Raw genomic sequence first — 27,576 nt, 5'->3', positions numbered from 1 at the left:
TGGTCATGGATGACAGGAATCCTGACCCTGGGGCTTTGCCATGAGAAGGAGGAACCAGGGAAATTACTCAGCAACTGACGGAGCCATGGTGAAAATGTCTTGCTAGAAAACTGCCCTTTCAAGCAACGCAGATGTTCCAACCAAAGGCAGATCTAAGAATTAGAAAAAGGTTTTGGTAATTGTGATACAACTTGACTGTGAGCTCAATTAGAGTGGGCAAAAGGGCCTCATATTATAGGGCTGGCTGTTAAGAAGAAATTTGTACAACGTAGCAGGGCATCTCTACTGGGAAAGGAGGAAAGATTGCTGTAGGAGGAAAAAAGGAAAGGGAAGACAAGCCACAGGGAGAGACATCAAGTCACAGTTGGTGTGTTGGCTCTTGAAAATATTTTGCAAGAACTTGTGTGGAGAGAGAAGTTAAGATGTAGAAGGGAAGATGGAGAAACAGATTGGAGGTGAGGTTTGGGTTGGGGCTGGGCAGTTCAAATATGCTGTTTGACTAGGGAGAAGGCAGAACTGAAGGGGGGTAGAAACGATATGCAGAATAGGAAGTCGGCTTGATCATGAGATTTCACAGAACATTTCACATGGCATTTCACATTTTTACTAAGAGGGCAAAAACTTAAGGAGAGAAAGTGAAAAGTCCTGGGGGGGACAGAACTCTCACTGGGACAGAAGGGAAAAAAGAACTGAGCTACCAACCATGCTGGCAAAAATCAGGGTAGAGAGAGTACAGAGGTGAAGACTGAGACTTTTCCTCTAGCACACTGGCCTTAATAAAAACGCCTCTCTTCTATACTTGCCAGAATTACCCATGTTCTTCCTTTAACCTCTGCAGGACCTGAGGAGACACCACACCATGGAAATCATTACCAAGAGGCACTTCCTGAGTTTTGCTGTTTTACTGGTGCACTGCACGGTCCGTGAGGCAAGCTGTGAGAAAGGCAACACTTCCCCTCTGCACTTCACCCACTTCTTCTACAATGCCACCATCTACGAGAATTCAGCTCCCAAGACCTACGTGGAGAGTTACGTCAAAATGGGGATTTACAAGACAGATCCCGAGTGGGACATCAGATACAGAATAGCCTCTGGGGACACCACTGGTCTCTTTAAAACAGAGGAGCACGTGATTGGGGATTTCTGCTTCTTGAGAATAAGAACCAGGAGCAGCAACACAGCACTTTTAAATCGGGAGGTCAAAGATAGTTATATGTTGATAATCAAAGCCACAGAGAGCACTTTCGCCTACGAAGCCTGGGCCAAAGTCTTGATCCATATTCTGGACAGAAATGACTTGAAACCTCTCTTTTCACCCCCCTCCTACAAAGTGTCCATCAGAGAAGACACTCCTCTGAAAACAGTGGTCAGCACGCTCAGCGCCACGGACGCTGATGCTGGCCAGAATGCGGAGTTCTACTACTCCCTCAACACCAAGTCGGACCTATTCACCGTCCACCCCACCACGGGAGCAGTTATGACCATGGGCAGGCTGAACAGCACCCATCGAGGCAGGCACCACCTGCAAGTTTTGGCTGTGGACAGAATGAGGAAGATCACGGAGGGGAATGGCTTTGGGAACCTGGCTAGTCTCATGATCCAAGTGGAGCCATCTGCCAGGAAACCCCCCTCTATCTCCACGGTGAAGGTGACACCTCCTGACTCAGCTGAAGACTTTCTCTATGCAACCCTCTCCGTAGAAAGCGGTGACTCGGAAGCAGGGATAGATTCAGTTGACCTTGTGGATGGAGATCCAGGAAGGCATTTCAAAGTTATCACATCCTACTTCGGGAGCACAGAGTTCATGATTGTATCAACCAAAGAGGTCAACTGGCTACTTTACCCCTTTGGTTTCAACCTCAGTCTGCAAGCCAAGGACAAGAGCAAACCACCACTTTTCTCCCCTGTTAGAGTTATACATATACCTCCTGCCAAGTATGTCTCTGCCAGATTTGAGAAAGAAGTGTACCGGGTCCAGCTCAGTGAATTTTCCCCAGCTGGAAGCCAAGTTGTTATGGTGAAGATTACACCAGTCTTCCCAAATCTTAAATATGTTTTGAGACCCACTCCTAACAGCACAAATTTTAAAATCAATCCTCACACTGGACTGATAACTACCGTCAGAGCAATGGACTTCCATGAACAATCTCATTTTGAACTTGAAGTTACAACCACTAACAGCCATACATCCACAACTGTTTCCATTGACATCATTGACTGCAACAATCATGCGCCGAGTTTTAGTCAGTCTTCATACCATGGGGCCTTTGATGAGAACGTTCCTCCTGGTACTAGTGTCTTAACAGTAATGGCTACAGATGAAGATGAGGGAGACAACGGCTTTGTAACTTACACCATAGCCAACCAAAAATCAGTCCCTTTTGTCATCGACCCGTATTCTGGCATCATTTCCACCTCCAAGTCGATGGACTATGAGTTGATGCAGAGATGGTACCATCTGCGAGTGTGGGCATCAGACTGGGGCTCACCCTTCCGTCATGAAACGGAGGTGTACGTCTCCCTCGTGCTCAACAATGTCAACGACAACGCCCCTGTGTTTGAGAAGGCAAGCTGCAGTGGCAGCATCCCCCGGGATTTTCCTGTCGGCAACCCTGTGGCCACAGTCTCTGCAATCGACAGCGATGAGCTGCAGCATATCAAATACGAAATCAAGTCTGGCAATGAGTTACGGCATTTTGAATTGAATCCCATCTCTGGAGTAATATCCCTGAGAATATCTCTGAGAGATCTTCCCTCTGAACAGCCACTCTTCTACTCTTTGAAAATAACTGCAACAGACGGAGAGAACTATGCTTTGCCGACATCTGTAAATATCACTGTGGTCAGCCAAGGTCTCCCAGTTAAAATGCAGTGTGAGGAAACAGGAGTACTGAAGCAACTGACAGAGACAATCATACACTCCATTGAGTCTCAGTCTCAAGGCCATGGGCAGGATGATGAAACTTCTCTGAACTTGCACCTTATAAACCATAATGCTCCCAAATTTGATGACAGCTTTCCACGATCTATTGATATCATAGAGACTGTTCCCATCAACTCAACCATTGCAGACCTTTCAGCTGTTGATCCTGATACCGGTTTTAATGGGAAGCTGGTCTATGTGATCTCGGATGGAAATGATGACAGTTGCTTTACCATTGACCTGGAAACGGGTCTACTTCAAGTCCTCACTCCTTTAGATCATGAACGAACCAGCTTTTACATTCTTAACATTACTGTGTACGACCTTGGCACACCACAAAAATCATCTTGGAAACTGCTGGCTGTGAATGTGTTGGATACCAATGATAACACTCCTAAATTCCCACAGGGTGCCTACTGGGTGGTGGTACCTGAAAATGTAGCAATAGGGACAACAATAGCTCAGCTGAAAGCAGAAGATGCTGATACGGATGATAATGGGAGGGTAAAATATTCTCTGCTAACCCCCACTGACAGGTTTGCCATTAACAGTGTCACTGGAGAAGTGACAGTCACGGGTGCACTGGATAGAGAATCGTGGCCCTGCTACGTGCTGAAAATTGAAGCTAGGGACCAGCCCAAAACAGGCTACCAGCTGTTCTCCGTTACAGATCTCACTGTGACTCTGGAGGATGTGAATGACAACACCCCGCAATGCCTCCCAGCCCTGAACAGGGTGAAGGTCCCAGAGGACCTGCCTGTAGGAACCATTCTCCTCTTTCTGGAGGCTTTTGACCCAGATGCTGGCTCTGGGGGAGAGGTGAGGTACAGCCTCATTAACGATGAGGAGATGATGTTTCACGTGGATAAGCTGACTGGGGCACTCCGGTTAGAGAAGGAGCTGGACTATGAGAAGAAGGACTCTTACAATCTAACCGTGCAGGTCAGTGACAGTGGGAAGCCCTTCTCTCGCTCTTCCCTCTGCCACCTGGAAGTGAACATCCTTGATGTCAACGAGAACTTGTACCCACCACGCTTTGCCTCCTTTGTCTTCAAAGGCTGGGTGCAGGAGAACAGCCCCGAGGGCACATCTGTGATGATGGTCACAGCAAAGGATATCGACAAGGGGAAAGATGGAGAGGTTCAGTATTTCCTCCGAGAGGGCACTGGCCTGTCCATCTTCCGCATTGAAAAGGACACAGGTAATGACAGCTTGGTTTAAGGGTGCACCTCAAGGGCTTAAACCACGTGCTGTTTTGCTTTATTTTTTTACCCAGTGCATCCAAATCCTCCCTCTTTGTGCAGGGATATACAATGTGCCTCCCTGTGTATGGGGAGGAACAAGCATGGCTTGTCTGCTCTCCCTCAAAATACCCAGACCTTTCCTTTCACTTTTGTACCGAATTACCCTCAGCACAAGCAAGCCCTCACCTTCCACACAATCTCACATCCACGCAAGGCTGGTGCCAAGGTTTGTAGCTCCAGCAAAAGCCAGGAGGCAGAGCAGAGAGACAGACTGGTCTGGCATTAAGGTAAAGTGGTCTGAGTGCCCTAGATCCCTCACAAGCCCTTCCTGTCATTCTTCTAGGCACCATCCGGACCATCGGACCACTCGACCGAGAAGGGACGTCTCACTACTGGCTGACAGTGCTAGCTCTTGACCTGGGAACAGTCCCTCTGTCTTCCGTGACTGAAATCTATATTGAAGTCACTGATACCAATGACAACTCACCTCAGATGTCCAGGCCTGTCTTTTATGCCTCTGTGATGGAGAATTCCCCACCAAACACATCGGTCCTTCAGCTCGATGCCTTAGACCCAGACTCCAGCTCAGAGGGAAAACTGACTTTTCACATCCTAACTGGAAATCCTCAAGGACTCTTCACCATTAACCTCGTTACAGGTAAGACTGACCCGACTTGGCATTGGTTTTTGAGGCTTTCAGGTGCCCAAAGGATGTTTCATATTCAATATAAACAGCCCGCAGAGCTGCACTGTCATGCCTTCCTTCTGCAGCAAAAGTCCCAGTCTCCAAATACACGGTGTGGGGAGGCTCACAAACAAAACCCTCAACCCGAAGGCTGCTATTTGCAGCCAGGTGGCTCTTAGAGCGACACAGATGTGCTGTTTTCAAAGTCCTGCACAGAGTGAAGGAGCTGCGTTTAATATTCCCCCTTATAAACAACTGGCCTACTGCACAGCCTGAGCCAAGAAACACCCTTCTGGAGGTGACTATTTGCTCCTGGGACAGAGCAGGGCAGGATTAATAAAAATGAATCCCACTGCATTTAAAAGCTCCACCCATCCTCTGGTACAATTAGTGTAGTTAGTACAGTAAGCCTCTTCTGCCATCTTCCTAGACTGTATCTTTCATCTGAGGATTAATTACCAGATCTTTCAGAGCCATCAAAAACCCACTGATGTTTGGTGTAAACAGCTTCCTCAAACTACCCCAGCAGTGCTGACACTGGGCCAGTCTGGCAAGGAAAGCTGCGCCGTGCCCTTCGCTCCATCAGCTCCTGCGAGGAGAGGGAAGGGAGGGCGCAGAGCCTCACTTTGGGAGAGGATTAATTGCATGACTTTGATCTCTTGTGGGTGATAAAAGCAGTTCACCTACTGCAGCGGGAGAGCAGCCTGCTCTCAGGTGGGAAAGGAGCTGGGTGTACAGAAAAAGGCTAGTGCAGCTCTCAGTTACGTGTTCCCTGGTGGCTCTCTGGCAGCCCTCTACTGCTGGCTGGGAGGAGGGTGTTTAGAAAGTAACTGTTATGCTGAAACACTGAAATCCTTCTGGTTGCAAGAGATTCATAGGGTGTCTGTACGTGGCACCATGTGGATACAGCTGGAGATGTCAGCTGCACCTCTGCCACCCCAGCTGCAGCTGCCTCCAGTCAAAAGTCTTTGAGCCAGGTCAGGGCATTGCTCTGTATCCGACCTTCCCGCATAGCCCAAATAAATGTGCACAACTCAGCCCCGTGGACAGCTTGCACAAGTGCTGGGTTCCTGCTTGCACCCATCACCCTGCAGGAAACCCAGCCTTCTCCATGCTCTTAGCAAGGGAAACTTTCACCCTGGTGTGAGCACAGCCCCACAAAGCCATGCTCCAAAGCTGCTGGGTTTTATGAAAAGACGAGGGGCACTGGCAAAATTTGAACATCTGCTAATGAGACGCCTCACCTCTAAGCCAACCCTTTAATTCCCATTTTAGACAAAAAAAGCTCTGTCAGGTGTGAGTCACCTCCCATCCATCTCTCTCTACAGTCAGGTAATTTGCATGTGAAGAGTGATACCTTTGTCAGTCCCATAAGAAACTTAGGAGCTGATCTTATCTCTTGGCCAGTTGCTGGAGGTCTCTTCTTTAAACCCTGAGCTTGGAGGTTGTTTAAGGACCTGCTTCCAAGCCTGATGAGGATTCAGTTTTCCTTTTCTTCGCATGAGTGTTATCCAAAAGAACAAATGACTACCTGCAAACATTGGCATAAACTGAGCAGTTTATATCCTTGTGCTTACAGTATCTAAAGACAAGTCATCTGCTGCTACTGCCAGAAAAAATATCACAGCTTGTCTAAAGTTCTGAGCTGCAGGCAGCTTATTGGAACCCCTGTGATATTTTCGTTTTGCAGATAAGGACATGCTAGTTGCTCCATTAAGTAGAATAAAAAATACAATCTTTGGTCTCGGCCTGGTAGTGCAGTGTTGGCAGATGAACCGCTGGTGCTTCAGTTTCTGGTCACTTGTATCAGTGCAGGGTTGCATTCAAAATACAGTTGCCCTAGTGAAGTGCTAATCAAAGGAATTACTTTTAAACAGGAGAAAAGAGAAAGCACCGCAAGTATCTGAGCACTGCAGTGCTGCTAGAGCACTGGGGTTTATTCTGGAATTTTAGTTAGGACATATCTTTTGTTGTTCAAATGCAATAAATGCATCTCTTCCCTTATTAGCTAGAGGAAACCATCATGAAGAGACCCGTTAGCATCTCAGCTCCTGAGATGGCAGAGGTCTGTATGACCCAGCCTGCCAATGGTGAAGCACAGCAGGGCCAGTGGTCAGCTTGGCAGCACCCCGCTCCCCTGGGCAGGGCTGTCCCTGTAGGAGCCCCTTGGCAGAGAGAGAGGGGAGGAAACTTGTTCTCGTCGTGCCCACCGAGGGAATTAAGGACCCGACTGACTCCTGCAACAGGCATGTCTACACCCGGAATAACCCTGCAGAATAGCCCTGGATAATTGCTGAGGGCATGGTGCCACACTGCTGCAAGTAACCTATTTTTGCTCCTGGAGCCAGCTCGTTCTGCGTTTGATGAAGTATCCCGAGAGGGTGGGCTGACCAGTGAAGACAGACCCAGCAGGGCCCCTTGACTTCTCCTCCTGGGGCCTTGGCAGGAGACAAAAACAGCCACGACAACTGTCCTCAGCAGGGCTGGGCTCCTCCAGCAGCCCTGAACCACCACAGAAGGGCTCTAAGCTCTTCCAGCTCTCAGTTCCCTCAAGAGGGTGGAGAAAAAGAGGGAAAATAAATGAAAGGGTAATGAGAAGAGGGAATAAAACTGCGCAGCGAGATGAAAGCTTTCTGCCATGGGCGATGGAATCTCTCCAGCCCAGCCTGGCAGATGGTGCAGAGCGGCTTTTATGGGAGACAGATAGAGAGATAGAGAGGATAGATGGAGAGATGGAGAGAGAGTGGGTTTGGGGTATTTTGCTGGAAAAGTTTTCAGCTTGTTTTGTGCTGGGTTTGAGTCCCTGATGCGAAGCAGCAAGTTCCAGTCCAAACAGGACTGGGAGGAATGAGGAGACTGTGGCAGGAAGAGTCAGGATGAAGCCATTTCTCCTGCTGAAAGGTTGTCTGGAGAACCCTTTTGCCTTGGACTATTCATCTCCAGCTCCTGCCTATTGCTTGTTCTGGTGTTTCTCCTGCTGTGTCAGTGTCCCCAGGCTTCCCATGGATGCCTGTTGTTGTCTGCATTGCTCTCCGTGGAAGAGCACCCCGACACAGCCCCGAATGTGAGGGCTGGCTGCACTGCTGCTGCCCGAGCAATGTACCACAGCTCCAGTGCACACGGAGCAGTGCAAAGACAGCTCGGAACAAAAGGGGAGGTGATAGGAAGAGAGCAGAGAGTGTGGAATGGAAACAAGAGTGGGACAAGAAAAAGAGGATTTCAGGGGAACAGCCTCTTCCCCTCCCCAGCTCCTGTGAAAGCCCTGTTGCTTAAAAACCTGATTCTGGCTATTTTAACTATTTCAGATTTTCCTCCCTGCAGCCAGGGCGGGGGGCCAGCAACCTCCACCCCAGCTCTGCTCTTGCCAGCAGAAGTTATTACTCTTTTTTGTTCCCTGACAACAACACACTGTTAATTTTGCTGCTCCTGTTCCAACACGACCAGCTTTCCTCTCTCCCCTTTCCAGGCAGCGAGCGGGAGAATCGCAGACAATCTTTCCCATTGCTGCATGTAGATAGGTGCTAGGGCAGGGCTTGAGCCTAGCTGCACGTAAACAGCAGAAAGGATTGTTTCTGGACCTCCAGGTGAGCACTGAGCTCAGGTAGTTGGCCAAGTGCAGTCAGGACCTTCAGCAGTTTTCTTCAGCCACCAGAGGACCCAGCAGAAACCTTTGGGGCCATCTACGTGAGCACAGAGAGGACACCCACTCTGGCTGCAGCTCTCCAGCGGGGCAGGGATTGTGCTGATAACACACACGTGCACACACCAGAACACTCTCAATAAAAACTGAAGGGCACTTCCCAGGTCCTTGCAAGTGGCAGCAGGAAGAAGGGAGGAACTGTTTCCCCAGGCCACAAAAGCTGACAGCAGTTTTCCTTAAATAATGGTTTCTACTTCCATTTGAGCCCTCCGGCCTCACAGGATGTACAACCAAGCAGCAACAAATAGAAATAAGCATTAATTCCAGCTGGCTCCTCTCAAGCACCACGTCTGATCCCCGTCTCCCTGTCTCTGGTTGCTTGGCTGCCACGGGAGCACCGCGGGCAGTTTGTGCGTGGTGGCAGCCCTGTGCGGGAATGGGAGCGATGAACCCTTAACCACGAGGGGTTTCAGACCTCATGGCAGAGCTGCATCCGCCTCTGGGGAGCAACTGGGAGCCATGACTGGGCATGGGGTGTGGGACAGAGGGAGTCTGGCCAGGGTCAGGAGGAGAAGCCAACCCTTTGACTTGTGATCACCAGATAGGAAGCTGAACCCCAAAATGCTGACGGGGTTATGGCACAGGTACGTGATGGAGAGCAGAGACAGCTCTGCAAAGAAGCTCTTGCTTCCCAGCAGATCTGAGCATCTTACGTAGACATTCAGAATAACCATTAAGTCCCAGTCCATCTGCCATCACAGTCCTTCTCCACCTGTAAGAATCTCAGCTATGATCCTGTTTCTTTCATTTTTATTGTTAGGTCGCAGAAGAATTTCAGGGTGTGGCCAGGCAGATCCAAATAATCTCTTTAGAGTGGTTTAAGTTACCTTCCATCAGTTGGCATGCAGTAACCAAGTGCACACTTGGTATTAGTCTGTTGCAACTGAATTTTGCAATCGGATAAACTGGAAGTGTCCGCAGTGTCCGCACAGGTACTGGGTGGCTCCATTGGCAATATCCAGCTACATGCCCTATGGACCTGTTAGGTCAAAATCATGAATCATTCCCTGAAGTTGCTGAGTTTCAGAATTCGCTCCCTGCCCTCTCCAGCCTCTTGGCAATGCGGACTGGAGCATCACAGATCTCAGCAAACCGCTGCTGCAATTCCCTGTTTAGGCCGCTACTAAGAGAATATTTCCATGCATATTGAGATTTTTGCTCCTGTTGGAGCCCTACCGCCTCCCACGAGCCTGGGAAGAATTCAAGATCTCCCCAGCCAGGGTGCTCCCAGGCCACTGCCGAGTCCTCGTCACCTGCCGAGATGTCAGAAGGAAGATTAGAGAGAAAAAAATCCGTGACATACGTGCAAACAGAGCCTTTCAAATCTTCTTGTCATTGCACATTAAGGAGTGTTGATTTATTATTGTAAAGGCATCAAATAAATGCTGGTGCAGTGCCTGGTGCCAAACATGAATAATTTGAGAGAACAAGTGGAAACAGTTAATGATAGTCTTGTTCCAAGCAGCTGCTCCGCGCTCCCTCCTTCAGCTGCCCGGTGTTTCCTGCAGCCATTTGAAATGTTCTCCTGCCCATCATGCTTAAACAGCAATACACCAAAGAACTACGATACTCTTAACAATACTATTAATTAAAACTTCTTGGGTTTGGACCAAAAATGAGAGCTGAGAGGGGGTCACGCCACTCTGATCTGTAAGCTCTTCAGGATGCACAAGCGCACGAGCTCACACCACTGCAAGTGCACACTGCCTCCCATGCGAAGCATTTCCCAGCAGCAAGGGTCTGCGTCACTGCTGGTGCTTGCCAGGAGAATTCACCCTGCTTTTTATTTGTGTGAGGAAGCAGGGCTTCCCTGAGTGAAGAACAAATACCACGGAACAGCAGGAGGTGCAGGGAACAGACAAAAGTACTCACGGGTGTCTGGCTTGAGGAAAATAATGAAAAATCATTGTCAGAAAATCATGTGTTAAATACACAGTTTCCATCATCTGTAAAGTAATTGTGAAAATGCTGCAGAGCTGCTTTTCACCAAAGGTAAAGAGTCAAGGCATGTGGTAAGGACTATTATCACACAAGACATGGAAACTCAAACCTCAGCTCCTTCCTTTCCACACTTTTGTCTACTCAGCTTAGGCCAAAAAAAAGCAATTATGATGATTTTCATTTAAACTCTATTTTATAAAAGCCGTATTTTCCCCCCTGCATCCAGCCTATTCCCTGCAGTTAAACAATATATATTTTTTAGAAATCCCTCAAATTTTGCAGGTGTTAGGGGATTGACCCCATCTCTCAGCAAGGGTTAAATAATGCACCGACATTATTATCAACAATGTACCTTATTTTTAGCCTCAATGCATTTGTTCTAGCAGTAGAAGAGGGTATTTCCCAAGACAGACGGCAGAGTTTTGTCAAAACACTGTAAATTACAATGAGCAAGGTTCAACACGGGGAAAATAGGAGTTGAGACATGTTAAGAGGCCGAACTTGTGCCAGTGCACACAGAACGTTTCTTACTTAGAGGCATAAGAAAGGTTTTGTTTTCACCGTCCTGCAGCCTTTCTCACCAAGTGCCTCACCACAAGGTCTTCACAGCCCTCGGCTGAGGTGGGCATCTGGTGGGCGACCCATCCCTCGGGGTCCCTGCAGTCAGAGGAGGGAGAGCAGCCCCTCCACCCTGCGTGTTGCAGTAGGCAGATGCTCTCTGCAGGTACCCGTTGTTCTCCTCTGGTCCCAACGGGAGCAGGGAACAGCTCTGATGGGCAGGCTCATGCTGGGCACATGGGGATTTGATCAGCCCTTATTCTCCTTGGAAGCTGAGTCTTGAAGCTCAAAGGTGGTTTTTTTTCCTTGGCAGGTCTGATTTCTACGACTTCGCGGCAGCTGGATCGAGAATACAAGGCTGAACATATCCTAGAGGTGGGTAATGATGATTGTAATTAGCTTTACTTACTTACAAGTGTATTAAGTCCTCAAAGAACTTTCTTTGCAAGTTGGAGCACAGAGAAAGAATCTCATCCCATCAGCTCCCAACTGCTGGGAAACTTAATTAAATGGTGTGCGTTGCCCTAAGAGACAGCTGCAGCAGGACTGCAGGGTTTATTATTTCCTTGCTGAAGACTGGAGCAAAAGGCCTGTTCTGGAAGCTGTGGGAATGTAGGAAGAGGGCTGGAATTGTCCTCTAGCAGGATGAATAATAAAATTGCCAAAGAAAGAGGAATCCACCGTCATTTATCTCGTTGTACCGAATATCATTCTGTAGCTTTGCACTGCCTGCCCCCATCCCTAGCTGCTCCAAGCTATATGTATTTACATTATAGGGATCTCAGGCTGCTTCAGTCTGTCAGGGTGATTGAGGATAAAACATTTCTGTCTGCAGTGCAACAAGCTGGGAGCATGCACAGGCACAGTGAAGCGAGGGTGGGCAATAACTTGCTCAGCCATTGCAATACAGGCTGAGCTTTTCGGTTGCGTGGCCCCTAATGACAACAGCCTGACCTAGCAGTGGGGTCTGCCCCACTGCCCTGCCCCACTGCAAAGCAGGAGCCCTGCAGCACATGCCATCTACTTGCACAAGCCTTGCAAGGTACAGCCACCAGGTTTTGCTCTGCGGAAAGGAGAAATGCCTCTGAAAACACTGAGGTACAAATGCAGATCCACATGAAAACCTTATCATCCTTCAGGATGAGGGAAATAGGTAAACGTTCATTACCTTCAGCCTGAAGGCTGGCAGCTCACAGCCCAGGTCACAATGAGCAGCTCTGTTTTTGCTTGCTGGCAGGTGGCTGTTTCCGACAATGGGGACCCAGCCCTGAAATCCACCAGCAGAGTCGTGATACAAGTCCTGGATGCCAACGACAGTCCCCCCACTTTCCCCCACAAGCTCTTCATGGTGCAGCTCCCCGAGAGAGAAGCCTCGGAGACACCACTGCCGGTCTACAGGCTGATTGCTTCAGACCGCGACCAGGGCCAGAACAGCCAGGTCACCTACACCATCGAGGAGGAGGAGGAGGGGATATTCACCATCAACCCCACAACTGGCATGGTGTTCTCCAGGAAGGCTTTTCCTGCGTCTGAATACAACATACTGACGGTGAGAGGAGAGGGAAACAGGGAGTGGGTGGAGAGGGAAGGGTGCAGAAACAGAAAAGATAAAAGAAGGAAAGAGGTGGATGAAATGCAGTGGTGGGAGGAGATCTTTTATGAGACAAGGGTGGGCTAGCGAGAGAGAAACTGGGAAGGAGGGCATGAGAGGTGATGCAGAAGGGAAGCCATAAAAAACTGAGGAGAAGTTTGAAGTGGACTGTCCCATGCACTATCAGAGATGGACATGATGACCCACAATCCCATCTGGATGTGGACCTGAACATGAACAGCCTTTGAGTTTCAGGATTAGGGCTCACCCATTTCTGTGGGTCTTCACAACAAGGCTTGTGATCCAGGCCTCTGCTGTGCATGTAGCTCGGCAGGCTTGCTTGGTGGCCAAGAGGAGTTTGGGTCGCACGGCTCCACCTAGGCCAGAGCACGGCCTACTGGGACAAGATTTATTTTGTGGGACTTTGGGTGCCTGAAATTCCCAGTGGGTGGGAGAAGCAGCTTCCCAGGGGGCTTTGACCACCCCAGTCAGCCCCGGTTCATGTAGCAGATTGCCAAACCAGCCCTCACCCTGCATTTCCCGGCAGGTCAAGGCAACGGACGGCGGCAGCCCCCCGCTCTCCTCCCACGTGCGGCTTCACATCAGCTGGGTCGCCCGGCCCGGCCCTTCCTCGGAGCCTCTGGCTTTCGACGAGCCCCACTTTAACTTTGCCGTCATGGAGACGGATCCCGTGAACCACATGGTGGGAGTGATCAGCATCGAGATGGGCCCCAGCCAAGTGTGGTTCAATATCACAGGTGAGGCACAGAAATTGCACAGACACAAGGGTGTCCGGAGCACTTGCCCCGGCTCCCTCGGCTTCCAGGGAAAGCTTTCTCACAGAAACCAAGAGGCTTGGGCTGCACTAGACAAAGCCAACTGTCCAAGGGCTCTGCTGCCAAGTGCAATTATCTAACACACTGCTTTAATGACATTCTGCGACTTACCAGTGTTGGAGGCGTTCTCTGATGTCTCCCGAAAGGCAGGGCATGCCAAACCCAGCTCCTCCTGGGAGTCGAGGGACATTGTAGGTTACGGTAAAGCACCCTGTGAGGATCCACGGTCTGGCTGGGTCCTGCAGACAGCCCCATCTCTGCCTGCCTGCAGAGCCCACGGTCCCACCAGGGAGCTGAGAAGGAAGGGTTCCTCAGGGAGCTGGTTGGACCTGCCTGGTGGGGCCATCGCTTCCACCTCGCAGCATCCCGGGGGTGACGTAGACATGAAACCAAAGTGGCTCTAGGGCCTCCTCTGAGACACGGGTTGCCAGGGCAGAGGGGACGTGGGCTGTCACCCCCCGGGGACTCGTCAGGCAGTGGGCGTGCAGAACTGGTCCTACAAACGAGGGCCAATTGTGCTCAGGTAATTTGGTGTTTTGAAGTGTTGCCCCAATCTGCCTCGCACAGCCTCTTCCTGACACTGCCTGCAGGGCTAGCCCTCGTCAAACAAAGCCTTAATTGGGCGAGTGAATAGCTTTCTCCGTTAGAATGTCAGGGCAGGGATAATGGTGCATAAATACAATTAAGCAACGGGAGATACAATGCTGCAAGGAGCAGGCAGTATCAGCGCGAGGCTTATCTGGCAGCAGCAGTGCCTGCGTGGGTTTGCAGCATTAACGACGCCTTCCTCTGAACCTTATCCCATCCTGAACCTGCTGAGCACTTGCCTGTGTGCTCAATCTCGTCTTTGGTGGTCCCTGGTACCCGAAGTGCCAGTCAGGGTGCTGTTGGTTTCTGTAGCAGGGGAAGAGGACAGGCCCTCATTTCACCAGCCCAGCGTCCCAGCAGCGGGCAGTCAGGCAGCTGAGGCAGAGATCCAGGAGCCCTCATCTCCTTGCTCGAAATCTTGCCTTTCCCAGTCCACAAAGGCTCTGTCACTGGGGTTGGTGGTGCTGGCAAAAACTCTCACAAAGCAGCATTAAAAATACAGCATTAAAAAAAGCAGCATTAAAATAATGGCTCTCCTTTCCTGGACTTCCTCTTTCCCTTTGGCACCATGCAGAGGGAACCCTTCTGTCTTCTGTAAGGGAAAGGCATCTATGGGTCCCTCCCTTTTCCTCTGTCTCTGCTTCCTTCTGTCTCCTTCCCAGCAGGAGGGTGCTGCTCCAGATGGCTGGCAACCCCTGCATTTCTCCCGCAAGGGAAGGTGTGTCATTTAACATCCAGCCAACATTTTCCCAGCTGGTATGAGCATAAAACAGAATCCATAGCACCTGGTAGCCAAGAATGGAGGAGCTGAAAGATGGAATACTATGGCAGAAAGCTGCTTCTATCTAGCCAAATCTCAGAACAACGTAGTGGTGCTTCATCTGTGATGGAGAACTAGGAGGCCACCAGCAAGTGAGGCGTGTGAGCGGGGCTGCCACGCCAGGGCTGAGCAGGAGCAGCGTGAGGGGCAGCCTGCTGGTGCTGAGCTGCTCGGGCCGTGGTTCCTGGCACTATGGGGCCATCTGGGATGGAGGCAGTGGGCTCTAATCACCCTGCAAGCACCGTCTGCCTTCCCAACTGTTCCAGATCTGGGCTGCTTCAGGAGCTCGCAGGCTCCCAGCCATGGCAATGAAGATCACTGCTGGCATGCCCATGGTGTCACCTTGAAGTGGAGGCCAGCAGGAGCATTGTTCAGCCCTGCAGGCCCCTGGTCCATGTGATGCTGCACAGCTAGAGGCCTTGTGCAAATAAATCAATGCTCAAATGTGTCTGTTGCAAATCTAGCCAGGACATCATATGCATACGTGCATCCATTCTCCTCTCCTCCCCCTCATTTTCTCTGATTTCCCTCATCTTTCCTCTCATACTCCTTTGTCATCATGCCTGACTACCTCCTTGTCCAGCTTCTCCATGTCCTCCCTGTCTCTTGTGTCCATCCATCACATTTTGTATTGATTTTCCAGATCTGGGGGAAACCTTGCCTATGGCACTGTCTCCAACTAGCTGAATGCCAAGGATGAATGCCTACACACCCCCATGCCAGGTGTACTGCCTGGCATGCCACGTATCTCTGTGGCTGGGCGTGAGCTTGGTGTGTGGTTTGTGTACGGTGTCTGGAGGGGAGATCCTCATCCTTCAGATCTCCAGGCAGCTCCTGGAATTCCTTTGCCATGCAGGTGCTTGTAGCTTGCCCCAGACAGAAATGTAGCTGTAACTCTCCCACCATTTCCTTTTTTTTTTTTTTTTTTTTCTCATTTCTCTCTTATTTCAGGCGGCGATGATGACATGGATTTTGATATTGAAAAGAGTACAGGTAGTATGGTGATTGCAAGAGCCCTTGACGCAAGGAAGAAGTCAAGCTATAACCTGACAGTAGAAGTCACCGATGGGTCCACTACCATCAAAACTCAGGTAATCCTTTCTGCTTTAGTAGAAACCCCATCAAGAATGAGTATATGCCAAAGGGAATCTTTCTTCTGACTCCACTGATCAGGTGCCAGGTACAAGAATCTCATTACACCATGATCTATCATTACACAGTGACACAAGTCTTGCACAAGTCCCAGACTAAGATTTTTTTTTTATGTTATTGGAAACACAAACAGTCTAGGAAAGCCCCATCCTTTCCCGCTGATATATAAGGACACAGCTACACCACTGGCCAAGCTGGGATGGCAGTTCACACTCAGGCCTTAGCTCGCTCTCAGCTGCTCAGACCAAATTACAGCATGGCTGGAACAACATACTAAGACATAAGGTAAATGTGTGTGCAGCTAGGTCATGCTTGGGTCTGTGGGACCACAGCCTGGTACTCGCTGCCTTGTGTAAACCCGGCACAGACACAGCTTCAGGAGGTGAGGTCAGGCCCTGCCCTGGGCTGCTCCAGCACACGGAGCCCTAACAGTGTAACAGCACGGAGCTGCCTGGGGCTGAGCGGGGCAAACGCAGAGGTGCTGTGTCCTCGGAGCTGCCACATGAAAACAAGAGCAGGTGAAAGGAGGCACGTTGCTCTCAGGCATGTCCCTGAGCCCCCGTTCCTGTGGCTGCCGAGGTTCACATATCTTTAGCTACCCTCAGGAGGGGTGTTCAGGGCTTGATCTTTCACCAACCATTTTCTCCATAACTAAGATGCAGCCAAAAATGCAGCCCTCCCTACTGAGGAAGGCCTAGAACATGAGTCACCCACCAGTGACGCTTATCGTGGGAAATTGGCTGGGGAGGTTTGTGGGGGATGATGAATAAGGAGCACTGCTGTTCCTGTGAAACGCAGTACTAACGGGGAGCTATCTCAACTATCTTCAGGTATTGCTCCAAATAAACAAACAAAGCCCTGCCTTGCCTGGTGTGCATTCCCTGCCACCTTGCATCTCATCCCCAAGTTTATTTTGGCACTCAAGGCCCCTGGCAGATGTCAGGAAACCTGCTGGTGCAAAACACCCACAGCATGTTCAGGTTTGTTAAAGGAAACAAATTACTACACTTGCTTGGGACTTCCTCAGATGCAGTCAACAAGTCAGTATGGGGGTGAGGGACAGTCAGGGTATGAGACCCAACAGAAGAAACTAGGTGACTTTGCAACTAGGACTCAGGCAGGCCATTCTCAGAGGTTTGCTCTCAAAGGGGAAGATTTGTCTAAAAAGTGCAGATCATGAACTTTGATTTTGCATAGCTTCTCCACACACGTGAAGAAGGCACAGCAGGGGTTCCCAGTCACCATGGTCCAAGCGTTGGAGAGGCTGTGATGGTTACAGGGCTCAGAGCATTGGCCCACCCAAGAGGGAATAGGAGCTGAGATTTTGCATGGCTCCATAAATCATGGCTCTCGAGGCTCTGCTGCCCTCACTGTGCTGTCTCCACAGGCCTTTATCCACGTGATTGACATCAACCAGCACCGTCCCCAGTTCCTGGAGAGCCATTACGAGGTGAGGATACCTGAAGATACCCCCTCGGGGAGGGAAATCCTTCAAGTCAGCGCAACAGACAAGGACAAAGGCAAGGGGCTCATCTACACCATTCATGGCAGCGTGGACCCCAAAAGCACAAGACTTTTCCAGCTGGATCCTAGCAGCGGGGCCCTCACAACAGCAGAAGGCTTCAGTTCTCAGCCCATGCCACAACACACCCTAACAGTGATGGTGAGTCCTAACCAAACCCTGCCAAGTCCCTCAGCTTCACCAGGATATACGGGTTGATGAAAAAATTCAGACTAGTTCAAGTCTTTGAAAGAGAATTTGCCTAGAGTGACAGGGAAGAGGAAAGCAGGGTGTTAAACTTTACTATATAAATCTAATTAACATAACCATGTAATACGCCCTTCACCCAGCTACTTTCATCAGAGAGCCACTGGGTTCTTGTACCAGGAACACAAATAATTGTTAAATTTTGCTTTCAACTCCATGGTTGTGCTTTGGCTCTGAAACTTGCAGGAGGGGTTGGTACCAGTGAAACCCGTCAGCCTCTGTAACGGTCCTGACAAAACAGTGGGAGCCCCGTGCACAGAAGATTGCCTGCTCCCTAAGTGTGACAGTACCTGCTCTTCCACCCTGTCATCCAGGTACGGGACCAGGAGGTGCCCATCAAGAGGAACTTTGTTCGGGTCATCATCCACGTGGAGAACTGCAACCTTCACCCCCCGCAGTTCAGCACCATCCATTACGAAGCAGAAGTGCTGGACTCAGCAGCGGTGGGCACAGAGGTTATACAAGTCAGAGCGCTCGATCAGGACCAAGGAGCCAATGCTGAAATCCACTACTCTCTTCAGGCAGGTGAGAGCCATGCAGCAAGGCACTTTGGGCTATGAGCATGCCTCTGCTTCCGTGCTGTAGCTGGTGGCCAGCCAGCTGTCCAGCTTTCTCTAGTTGTTGCAAAGAACAGCAAATGGCTTCCCATTTCTAAACTCTCATTCCCTTCCTATCCAGAGAAAATCTAGAGCAAGCAAGTAATTTCCATGTTATGGAATGTTAGCATCTTTCCTTAGGAAGACAGTTCAGTGTTGGGTCACTGATCTATGGTAAAATATGACCAGAGAAGTTAGAACAACTTAAAATCTGATCTTCCCATCCATGAGAATGGAGTGAGGGATCACTGTCCAGTAGTTAGGCAAAACTACTCACTTTGCACAACTGCTGTCATCAATTCCACCAGTTCTACCAAGAAATACATCCTCAGGAAAGGGGAGCAGCCTCTCAGCATTGAGTGATGGTCTTTTAGGGTCATACAAGCTCAGAGGACAAGTATTTTGTCATTCACTCTAAAGGTTAAAACTTCAATACTTGTGGCTGTGCCACACTGCCTATTTAGCAGGCAAATTCTTTGCAGAAGATAAACCATCCACCGCTCCATCTTTCTCACTGCAATTGAGATCAAGGACTGGGGAATTTAATTGCTCCTGAAGTATTGGTAATTATAAGCATGACAGGGCTTGAAGCAGCTAGTCCCGTCTGCGCTACCATGTTCTGCACACAAGGCAGAAGTTTCAAGCACATGTTCTGACACCACTAAATATGCTCAAATCAGAAGAGTGTTTATACTCTAATTTACATTTTGATTGATTTAAATGTTAGCCCATAGATCTCAATGAGTTCATTGTTCTTAGAATGAAAATTATTTAGAAATTAATGAAGAAGATTATTGTCTCTCAATTAAAGAAACAGATGTTAATTAGGTCTGAAATTAGGAGCATCTGTAGAAAAGAGGCACAGAAAACCTAGAGCAAGAGGGTGTTTCCATTCTTTACTTTGTCATTTTTCTTCTTGCAGGTAATGGGGAAGGTTTCTTCAGCATTGACCCACATTCTGGAATTATTGCAGTTGCCCAGAAACTGGACCCATCCAAGCAAGAGAGATTTACACTCATTGTAAAGGCAGAAGACCAAGGGTTCCCCCAGCTTAAAGATTCTGCTACAGTGCATGTCCGCATTAGACCCTCTGATCGGACCCCTCCAAAATTTCCAGAGGCCGAATACATCACAGAAATCAGTGAATCCACTGCTGTTGGTTCTCCTCTGATCCAGGTTTCAGCCACAAGCTTGTCACCAGTCAGCTATGAAATAAAAGATGGAAATGGAGACGGAGTGTTTTCCATGAACTATCAGTCAGGTCTTATTTCCACCCAGAAGAGCTTAGATTTCGAGCAGGTGTCTTTTTACCAGTTGAAAGTCCGTGGCACCAACATGGCTGGAGCTTTTATGGACACACTGGTGCTTATCTATGTCATCGATGAGAATGACAATGTGCCCATCTTCGTTAAGCCTGCCTTCACTGGCTGGATCATGGAGAACGCTCCATCACAAACCATGGTTCTGGATGAGAGCAATGCTCCCTTGGTGACCCACGCAACAGATGCTGACCAAGACTCCAATGCTTTGCTGGTCTATGAGATTTTGGAGCCAGAAGCACTGAAATATTTTACAGTAGATCCCAGCACAGGGACACTTACCAGTCGTGCTGATATAGACTATGAACTTACCCCAGTTTTCCACTTCAGTGTACATACACATGACAGTGGAAGTCCCAGCTTATTCGCATCCAAGCCAGCCAAGGTGACAATCCATGTTAAAGATGTGAATGACTCACCTCCAGTCTTTGTCAAAGACACATATGAGCTTTCTGTCCTGTTACCTGTCCATCCAGGGATGGAGCTTTTGTCAGTGCAGGCAAAAGATGCAGATTCGGAGGTGACCTACAGCATCGCGGAAGGAAACCTTGATAATGCTTTCTATATTCATCCACTCACTGGTCTCATCTCCATTCTCAATGCTACCAGCTTGGGAAGCCATCGTGAACTCACAGTCAGAGCTGGTGATGGTTTATATAAAAGCACTGCTCTGGTTAAACTAAATTTAACTCAAGTACAAGGCTCTGGTTTAAAATTTGATCAGGATGTATACACAGCAACTGTGATGGAGAACTCTACAGATGAGAAGACTCTTACTGTTCTTGGGGTCAAGGGATATCAGCTAAATGAACCACTCTTCTACTCACTTTTGAATGGGAAGGAAAGATTCAAAATGATCCAGGCATCTGGAGTACTCCAGACCAAGGGTGTGAAATTTGACCGTGAAACCCAAGACATGCATGAGGTAGCTGTGGAGGTGAAGGACAACAGGAAACCACCGAGAGTGTCCCAAGCCACGGTCAAGGTTTATGTAGAGGATGTTAATGACAATCCACCTCAGTTTGAGAATGTGCCGTACTACACCTCGGTGCAGGATGGCACGGAGCCAGGTGACGTACTCTTTCAGGTATCAGCAACAGATAAAGACATTGGGAATAACGCGGCCATTACCTACTCATTCGCAGAGGACTATAAGTATTTTTGGATTGACCCCTACCTAGGAGACATCTCACTGAAGATGCCCCTTGACTATCAAGCACTGAATAAATACAGCCTCCGAGTCATTGCTAAGGACAAAGGCGAGCCTCCACTCCTCGCTGAAGAGGAGGTTGTGATCAGTGTGAGGAATAAATCCAACCCTCTGTTCCAAAGTCTGTATTACCGAGTGAAGGTGCCAGAAAACATCCCCCTGTACACATCTATCCTCCACATACAGGCCCGCAGCCCAGAAGGCTTGCGCCTCATCTACAACATCATGGAAGAAGACTCCCTCAAGCTGTTCAGCACCGACTTCAAAACAGGTGTCCTTACTGTCACAGGCCAGCTGGACTATGAGCTGCAGACAAAACACATGTTCACTGTTAGAGCCACAGACACGGCGCTAGGATCCTTTTCAGAAGCCAGGGTAGAGGTGGAGGTAGAGGACATTAACGACAACCCGCCAGTATTTTCTCAGATGATCTACACAGCATCTGTCTCAGAGAGTATGCCTGCACATACCCCTGTTATCCAGATCTTTGCTTCTGATAAAGATTCAGGCAGAAACAAAGTCGTCTCCTATCAGATCTTGGATGATGGTTCAGATGCTACCAAGTTTTTTAGTATTGATGCCAGCACAGGGCAAATAACAACAGTTCAAGCGCTTGATTATGAAAAAAATCAGCAGTTTCGCATGAAAGTGAGAGCTGCAGATCATGGGATGCCTCCACTTAGCAGCGATGCCCTGGTAATTGTAGATGTCACGGACATCAATGACAATCCTCCTGAGTTCAGCCAGCTTCAGTATGAAGCCAAGGTAAGCGAAATGGCTACGTGCGGGCACATTGTGATAAAAGTCCAGGCCCTGGACCCTGATAGTGGAGACACCACCCGACTGGAATATGTGATACTCTCAGGCAACGACAACAGGCATTTCACCATCAACAGCACTTCTGGAATAATATCCATGTTCAACCGCTGCAAAAAGGACTTGGAGTCATCTTACAATCTCAGAGTTTCTGCTTCAGATGGAGTTTTCAAGAGCACAGTGCCTGTGTATATCAACACCACCAACGCCAACAAATACAGCCCCTCTTTTCGGCAGAATGTGTACGAGGCAGAGCTGGCGGAAAATGCTGAGATAGGTACCAAAGTGATTGAGCTGCTGGCTATCGACCCAGACGGTGGCCCGTATGGCACTATAGACTACACCATCATAAATAAACTCGCCGATGAGAAGTTCTCCATAGATAACAAAGGCCATATTACCACGCTGCAAAAACTGGACAGGGAAAACTCCACTGAGAGAGTCATTGCCATTAAAGTCATGGCCAAGGATGGGGGTGGGAAGGTGGCATTCTGCACTGTCAAAATAATCCTTACAGACGAGAATGACAACCCACCTCAGTTCAAAGCATCTGAATACACGCTGTCCATCCAGTCCAATGTAAGCAAAGGCTCCCCCGTCATTCAGGTACTGGCTTATGACGCTGATGAAGGTGCAAATGCAGATGTCATTTACTCCGTTGACTCCGTGGAAGATGTGGCAGAAGACCTTGTTGAGATCAATGCTGCCACTGGGGTGGTTAAGGTGAAAGAGAGCCTCGTTGGTTTAGAAAACAGAGCCTTTAACTTCAAGGTGAAAGCTGAAGATGGCAGACCCCCTCACTGGAACTCCCTTGTCCCAGTGAACCTTCAAATTGTCCCCAGGGAGGTGACATTGCCAAGGTTTTCTGAGCCCCTTTACACGTTCTCGGCATCTGAGGACCTTCCAGAAGGTTCGGAAATAGGGTCAGTCAAAGCTTTCGCAGAGGATCCCATCATATACAGCCTGGTGAAGGGAACCACCACAGAAAGTAACAAGGACGAGGTGTTCACGCTGGATGAACAAACGGGGGCTTTGAAAATCAAAAAGGCAGTGGATCACGAGACCACCAAGTGGTACCAGATTGATGTTATGGCTCACTGCTCACATCAAGAAACTGAGCTGGTCTCCTTGGTCTCTGTGAATATCCAGGTGCAAGACATCAATGACAACAAACCTGTTTTTGAGGCAGATCCCTACAAAGCTTTTGTCATGGAGAACATGCCATCAGGAACCACAGTCATTCAAGTGACAGCTAATGACCAGGACACGGGAAGCGATGGGCAGGTGACCTACAGTTTGGAAGCAGAGTCTGGCAACCTCCGAGGACTCTTCACCATTGATGGAGAGAGTGGATGGATCACCACACTGAAAGAGCTGGACTGTGAAACTCAGGAGATTTATCGTTTTTATGTGGTCGCCACTGACCATGGCAGGAAAGTCCAACTCTCTTCCCAAACCCTGGTGGAGGTGACTGTCTCTGATGAAAATGATAATGCCCCACAGTTCACGTCAGACTTCTATAAAGGGTCGGTAATTGAGAATGCAGAGCCTGGGCAGGTGGTTGTCACGCTGAGCACCATCGATGCAGACATCTCTGAGCAGAACCGGCGGGTCACCTGCTACATTACTGGTGAGTTTTCCTGACTTTATATCTTCTAAATGGGCAAGAATAATTAGAATTTCATCTCAAAGTGAGGCTTTGATACCTTGTCTTGTAAAATACTGACACAGAAATAACTTTACACTGACAGTCCGAACAGAAATAGCAGATGAAGCCTGAGCTCTGCCAGGAGCAAGACTCTTCAGTTAACTGAGTCTAGGGTATCCAAAAATCTTTAGAAACTAATTCACAGTACTGTAATTTCATTTATTTACACTTTCCTATTCATGTCAGTCTTTGTGAGTGTTTTGACTAACAAGAAACACCAAAGATGACTCTTGCATCCCTGCAGCATCAGTTGTGCCAACTAAAATTAACCACTGCTGTAAAACAACAAAAAGTTATATTGGAATGTTTATTGTGCATCTACACAAGTAGAAGCTTGATTTTACAGTACTGTTTGACCCCAAAGGGGTCCTGGAACAGATACTTCAAATTAAAATGTTTGTTCAAACTCAAATGAAGACCCTTCAGGGTCAAAACATTTAACCAAATCATGCCGCAGCCTGTTATCTGTTACAGCAACCATTCAAAACAGGGGAAGGAATGCTGGTACTTTCAGTTGGTTTATGGCATGCCTAGGAATTTGCAAGCCTTTGGGAGGAAAGAGGCAATTCATTTATGTATTAGTGTTTCTGCCGTTTTAAAGGTAACAGTAACTTCCAACTACTTTAAGCCTGAGAGAATGCACATTTGTGTTAGTGGTGAATACCATATATTCTTGCTGCTTTATACTTAAAAGCGCACGTCAAACTTTACACATAAACACTTAAATACAACTGCAGTGTAGCGCTATAGCAGGAGGCGAACCCAGAGCCTACCTTCTCATGTTCACTTGCACATTGATATCAAGCACACTGGAGCTAAATCTGAGCAGGGGCTGGGGTCTCCCAGCATCAGAAGAGGGGCCAGCAGATGTCTCAGTGGCCTCCAGATTCACGACCACAACACCACTGCACACATAAAGCAGAAAGAGAGTGAATTTAATTTACCTGTCTGCACGAGGCCCTTCAGAGCCTGGCATGAACAAACCCTGCAGCCAGCTCTCTTCATTGCCTCCCATTACCCCGTGTGCTCTCTCCTTCTCTCCAATGGCTTGGGTGCAGCAGAGGACATGAGCTCCTGCCAGAAGAGAGGGATTCTCCAGGGGCAGCATCTGCCCCTCTTATATCCACCTTGTGTAGCACCAGTGGGAGAGACATGAATCTGGTGGACTGGAGCCTGCCTGGTCTCGATTTTACCTATGTCTCTCATCATTTTGGTCTTATAGGATGAAAAGTAGCTCCAGGAAGCAGAGCTACATATTAAATGCATCTAAATATTAAAAGGAAATAAAACTATACATGGTGTGTAACAATAAAATCCAACCAGTGTCTCCAGGGTATCTGCAATTCTCAGATCCCTTTAGGAACATACACCGAGAAAGTCTGACATGTTTTAGGAAAGTCAGAAGATGCGGTTTTGCAGCAATGAATATGCATGTCTGCAGAACATTACAAAGACATTTCTGCAATTGGGAGCTGTTTCCTCTTTCCACCCCGTTCATCTCCCCAGTGTAATACTCAGTGAATAACAGAAACACGCAGGGTGTTTCACAGGTGTGCAGCAAGGTGGACCGACAGCTCCCCTCCTGACTGTTGTGATAGCAGTGCCTTTTCCATGGCACCACTGCAAGTCCTTCAGCTCTCCTACAGGACTGGCAGAGGACACAGCTATATCCCTATTCCTTACCATTCCTGATTTTCAACACCCAGTAAATGCCTTTTTTCTTTTTCTTTTTCTTTTTTTTTCTCCTTTTTCTTGCCTCTTCTTGCCCCTTCTAGAAGGAGACACGCTAGGACAGTTCCAAGTTAACCAAATTGAAGGAGAATGGACAATTTCTTCCAAGAAGCCTCTGGACAGGGAAGATACAGAGAAATATCTCCTCAAGGTTATGGCTTCTGATGGGAAATTTCAGGCTACCACAGAAGTGGAAATTTTTGTTCTGGATATCAATGACAACAGCCCTGAGTGCGGGCAGGTAAGACATTTGTCCTGGTACGTCTGGGGGCACGAGGGGAGTGGCTGGGAAGGAGAGAACACAAGAGCAAGGAAGAAAAGGCAGAAAGAGCACATGTTGAGAGGGTTTGGCTTGTCATTATTCTTCTCACACGATCCTGTTGCTTTGATTATACTTAGCAAATTTAATTAAGGTGCACGTCAAGCAAGAACATTAAATCTAGCCTCCAAGCATGTTTGCCAGCAGTAAGTGAGCACCTAAGCATTATGAAGGATAATTCTTGGAGATAAACAATGCCAGGAAGCCTCCTGGGTAGGGGCATGTAAATTACCAAGTTTATATCCTGCTAAGCTGAAAGATTCCCATCAGGAGTGTTGTTACTGCAGAGAGCTGATCGCTGGTATGGATTTTACTCGTGGTGAGAAAGGACAGAAGCAGTTGTTTCCCAAAGGAGATTCAAAGGCTTGCGTGAAATGAGCTCGCTGGTCCCAGTCCACACCCCCCACTGGTCCCAGTCCACAGCCCAGCAGCTGGCTACCCTCCTCCCAGTGGCATAATGCAAATTACTGACCTTCACGTGCTCCCAGCAGAGACAAGGAATGGGTGCTGAAATGTCCTCATGGCAGCCTGCATAGCTCCCTGCCTGGTGTAAGAGGGAGGATAAGAGAAATTAAATCTATTGCTTACCACTTGCTAACAAAGAAATCTAGGCGTTAAAAGAGCTTCAAGCTGTCATTGAGACCACCTGTTAACAACAAAGATCCACTTTACTAAAACTGCCTTGCCCATTCGTAGAGGCAGAGGTGGAGGTTTGCAGCCACCCTTAATTGTCTGCTCCCGAGCTTCACAGCATCATCTGTCAGCCCAAGTGTCGAAATTGAATCATACTGGAAACAGGGATGCTTCTTTACTCTATGCAACAGTCTCTTACAGATAGTCATAATTAAAATGATTGCTCTGATATTTATTTGTATTTTTATAAAGCTAAATAGCACTGATTAGGTTAACCATGGGTCGTATTTTCTTCATCTCCAAGCCTCTCTCCAAGTTTTCTGTATCCTTTCCAGGCTGTGGTTTTCACAGTTGGCTGCTGTTCTGGCTAGGGCCATAGAAGTGCCAAACATAATAGGCCTGTCTTCTAGTCTGTGCTCGCATATCCTGACGTTGTGGTCATCTTTCACAACAGCTAGACGTTAGGCACATTGTGCTCTCCTCTGTTTTGCCTTTGTCTTTGAACCTTCTGCTAGTCCATTCCTCCCCTGTATGGGGAGGTATTTTGGAGACGGATCAGATACCAATCACACTTTCTGTCCATGCCAGATATTCTACACTGGGACAGTCTCTGAAGATGCTCAACCAGGTCTCTTCATTTTGAAAATATCAGCGACCGACCCCGACGTTGGCAGCAACGCCCAGATCACGTACAGCCTCCACGGCCCTGGCGCAGAGGAGTTTCGGCTGGGCCCCCACACAGGTGAGACCCAGCCCTGCGAAGGCATCCTCCTTTCCAGGCAGACACAATGATCCTTCCATAGATGACGTAGGGTTTGTCACATAGCAGGAGGCTTGATGCAGCGAGGTTTACAAAGGGGGGTTGAAATAAAACTTATTTATGAGCACTTTTATCCTATGACGACATCCCTTGCGAGAGATTCAGCCCGAGTTGCAGGACTCCTCATGCCAAGCCCTGCCAGGGCAATGGCTGGCAGAGATCTGAGAACAGCCCTGAGCAGTGTGGTGTGGACACATCACCGCTATTAACCCAATTACAGCCAGCGTCCAAACTCAGTCTGTTCCTCCCACGGTTCGCTCAGGGTGCAGCCTGCTTGAGCCTCTCCGAGCCCTCCTGGGCTGTGGCTGCGGTTGCAGGAGCCAAGACCACCTCCTGTTCCTTCCCACAGGGGAACTGACCACCTCTGCACCTCTCGACCGGGAGCAGAAACCTACCTACCACCTCGTCGCCAAAGCGACTGACGGCGGAGGCCGTTCCTGCCAGGCAGACATCATGCTGAGCGTGGAGGACACGAACGACAACGCGCCCAGGTTCTTCCCCAGCCACTGCGCCGTGGCCGTTTTTGACAACACCACGACAAAGACACCCATCGCTGTGGTTGCTGCCAGGGACCTTGATGAAGGTGAGTCGGGATGGGATTTACTTCTTAGCAGAGTC

At 48.7% G+C, this 27,576-nt stretch overlaps 1 protein-coding gene and 1 long non-coding RNA gene across 3 annotated transcripts in view; one reads left to right on the top strand and one right to left on the bottom strand.

Annotated features, from left to right (window-relative positions):
* The window catches only part of FAT2 (FAT atypical cadherin 2), a 56,275-nt gene that overhangs the window by 12,154 nt on the left and 16,545 nt on the right, over nucleotides 1-27,576 (top strand). The window contains exons 2-13 of the mRNA XM_080555664.1: nucleotides 839-4,124; nucleotides 4,511-4,825; nucleotides 11,365-11,426; nucleotides 12,289-12,600; nucleotides 13,190-13,400; nucleotides 15,838-15,977; nucleotides 17,426-17,701; nucleotides 18,121-18,331; nucleotides 19,325-23,377; nucleotides 25,231-25,427; nucleotides 26,727-26,880; nucleotides 27,308-27,541. Of these exons, the coding sequence (XP_080411790.1) occupies nucleotides 839-4,124; nucleotides 4,511-4,825; nucleotides 11,365-11,426; nucleotides 12,289-12,600; nucleotides 13,190-13,400; nucleotides 15,838-15,977; nucleotides 17,426-17,701; nucleotides 18,121-18,331; nucleotides 19,325-23,377; nucleotides 25,231-25,427; nucleotides 26,727-26,880; nucleotides 27,308-27,541 (9,451 nt within the window). The remainder of the gene's footprint in view (nucleotides 1-838; nucleotides 4,125-4,510; nucleotides 4,826-11,364; nucleotides 11,427-12,288; nucleotides 12,601-13,189; nucleotides 13,401-15,837; nucleotides 15,978-17,425; nucleotides 17,702-18,120; nucleotides 18,332-19,324; nucleotides 23,378-25,230; nucleotides 25,428-26,726; nucleotides 26,881-27,307; nucleotides 27,542-27,576) is intronic.
* Nucleotides 23,266-26,709, bottom strand: LOC308177841. Of its 2 annotated transcripts, none has more exons than XR_013939437.1 (3): nucleotides 25,978-26,709; nucleotides 24,229-24,360; nucleotides 23,266-23,402 (listed from the first exon to the last, which is right to left on the bottom strand). It is a non-coding gene; the product is annotated as an uncharacterized lncRNA (long non-coding RNA). The 2 variants fall into 2 exon arrangements; XR_013939438.1 differs by having other exon boundaries at nucleotides 23,399-23,730.

This window comes from Anser brachyrhynchus, assembly GCF_964034855.1.
Source record: "Anser brachyrhynchus genome assembly, chromosome: 14".
In the NCBI taxonomy this organism is placed as follows: domain Eukaryota; kingdom Metazoa; phylum Chordata; class Aves; order Anseriformes; family Anatidae; genus Anser; species Anser brachyrhynchus.
This window is presented reverse-complemented; position numbering and strand designations above follow the sequence as displayed.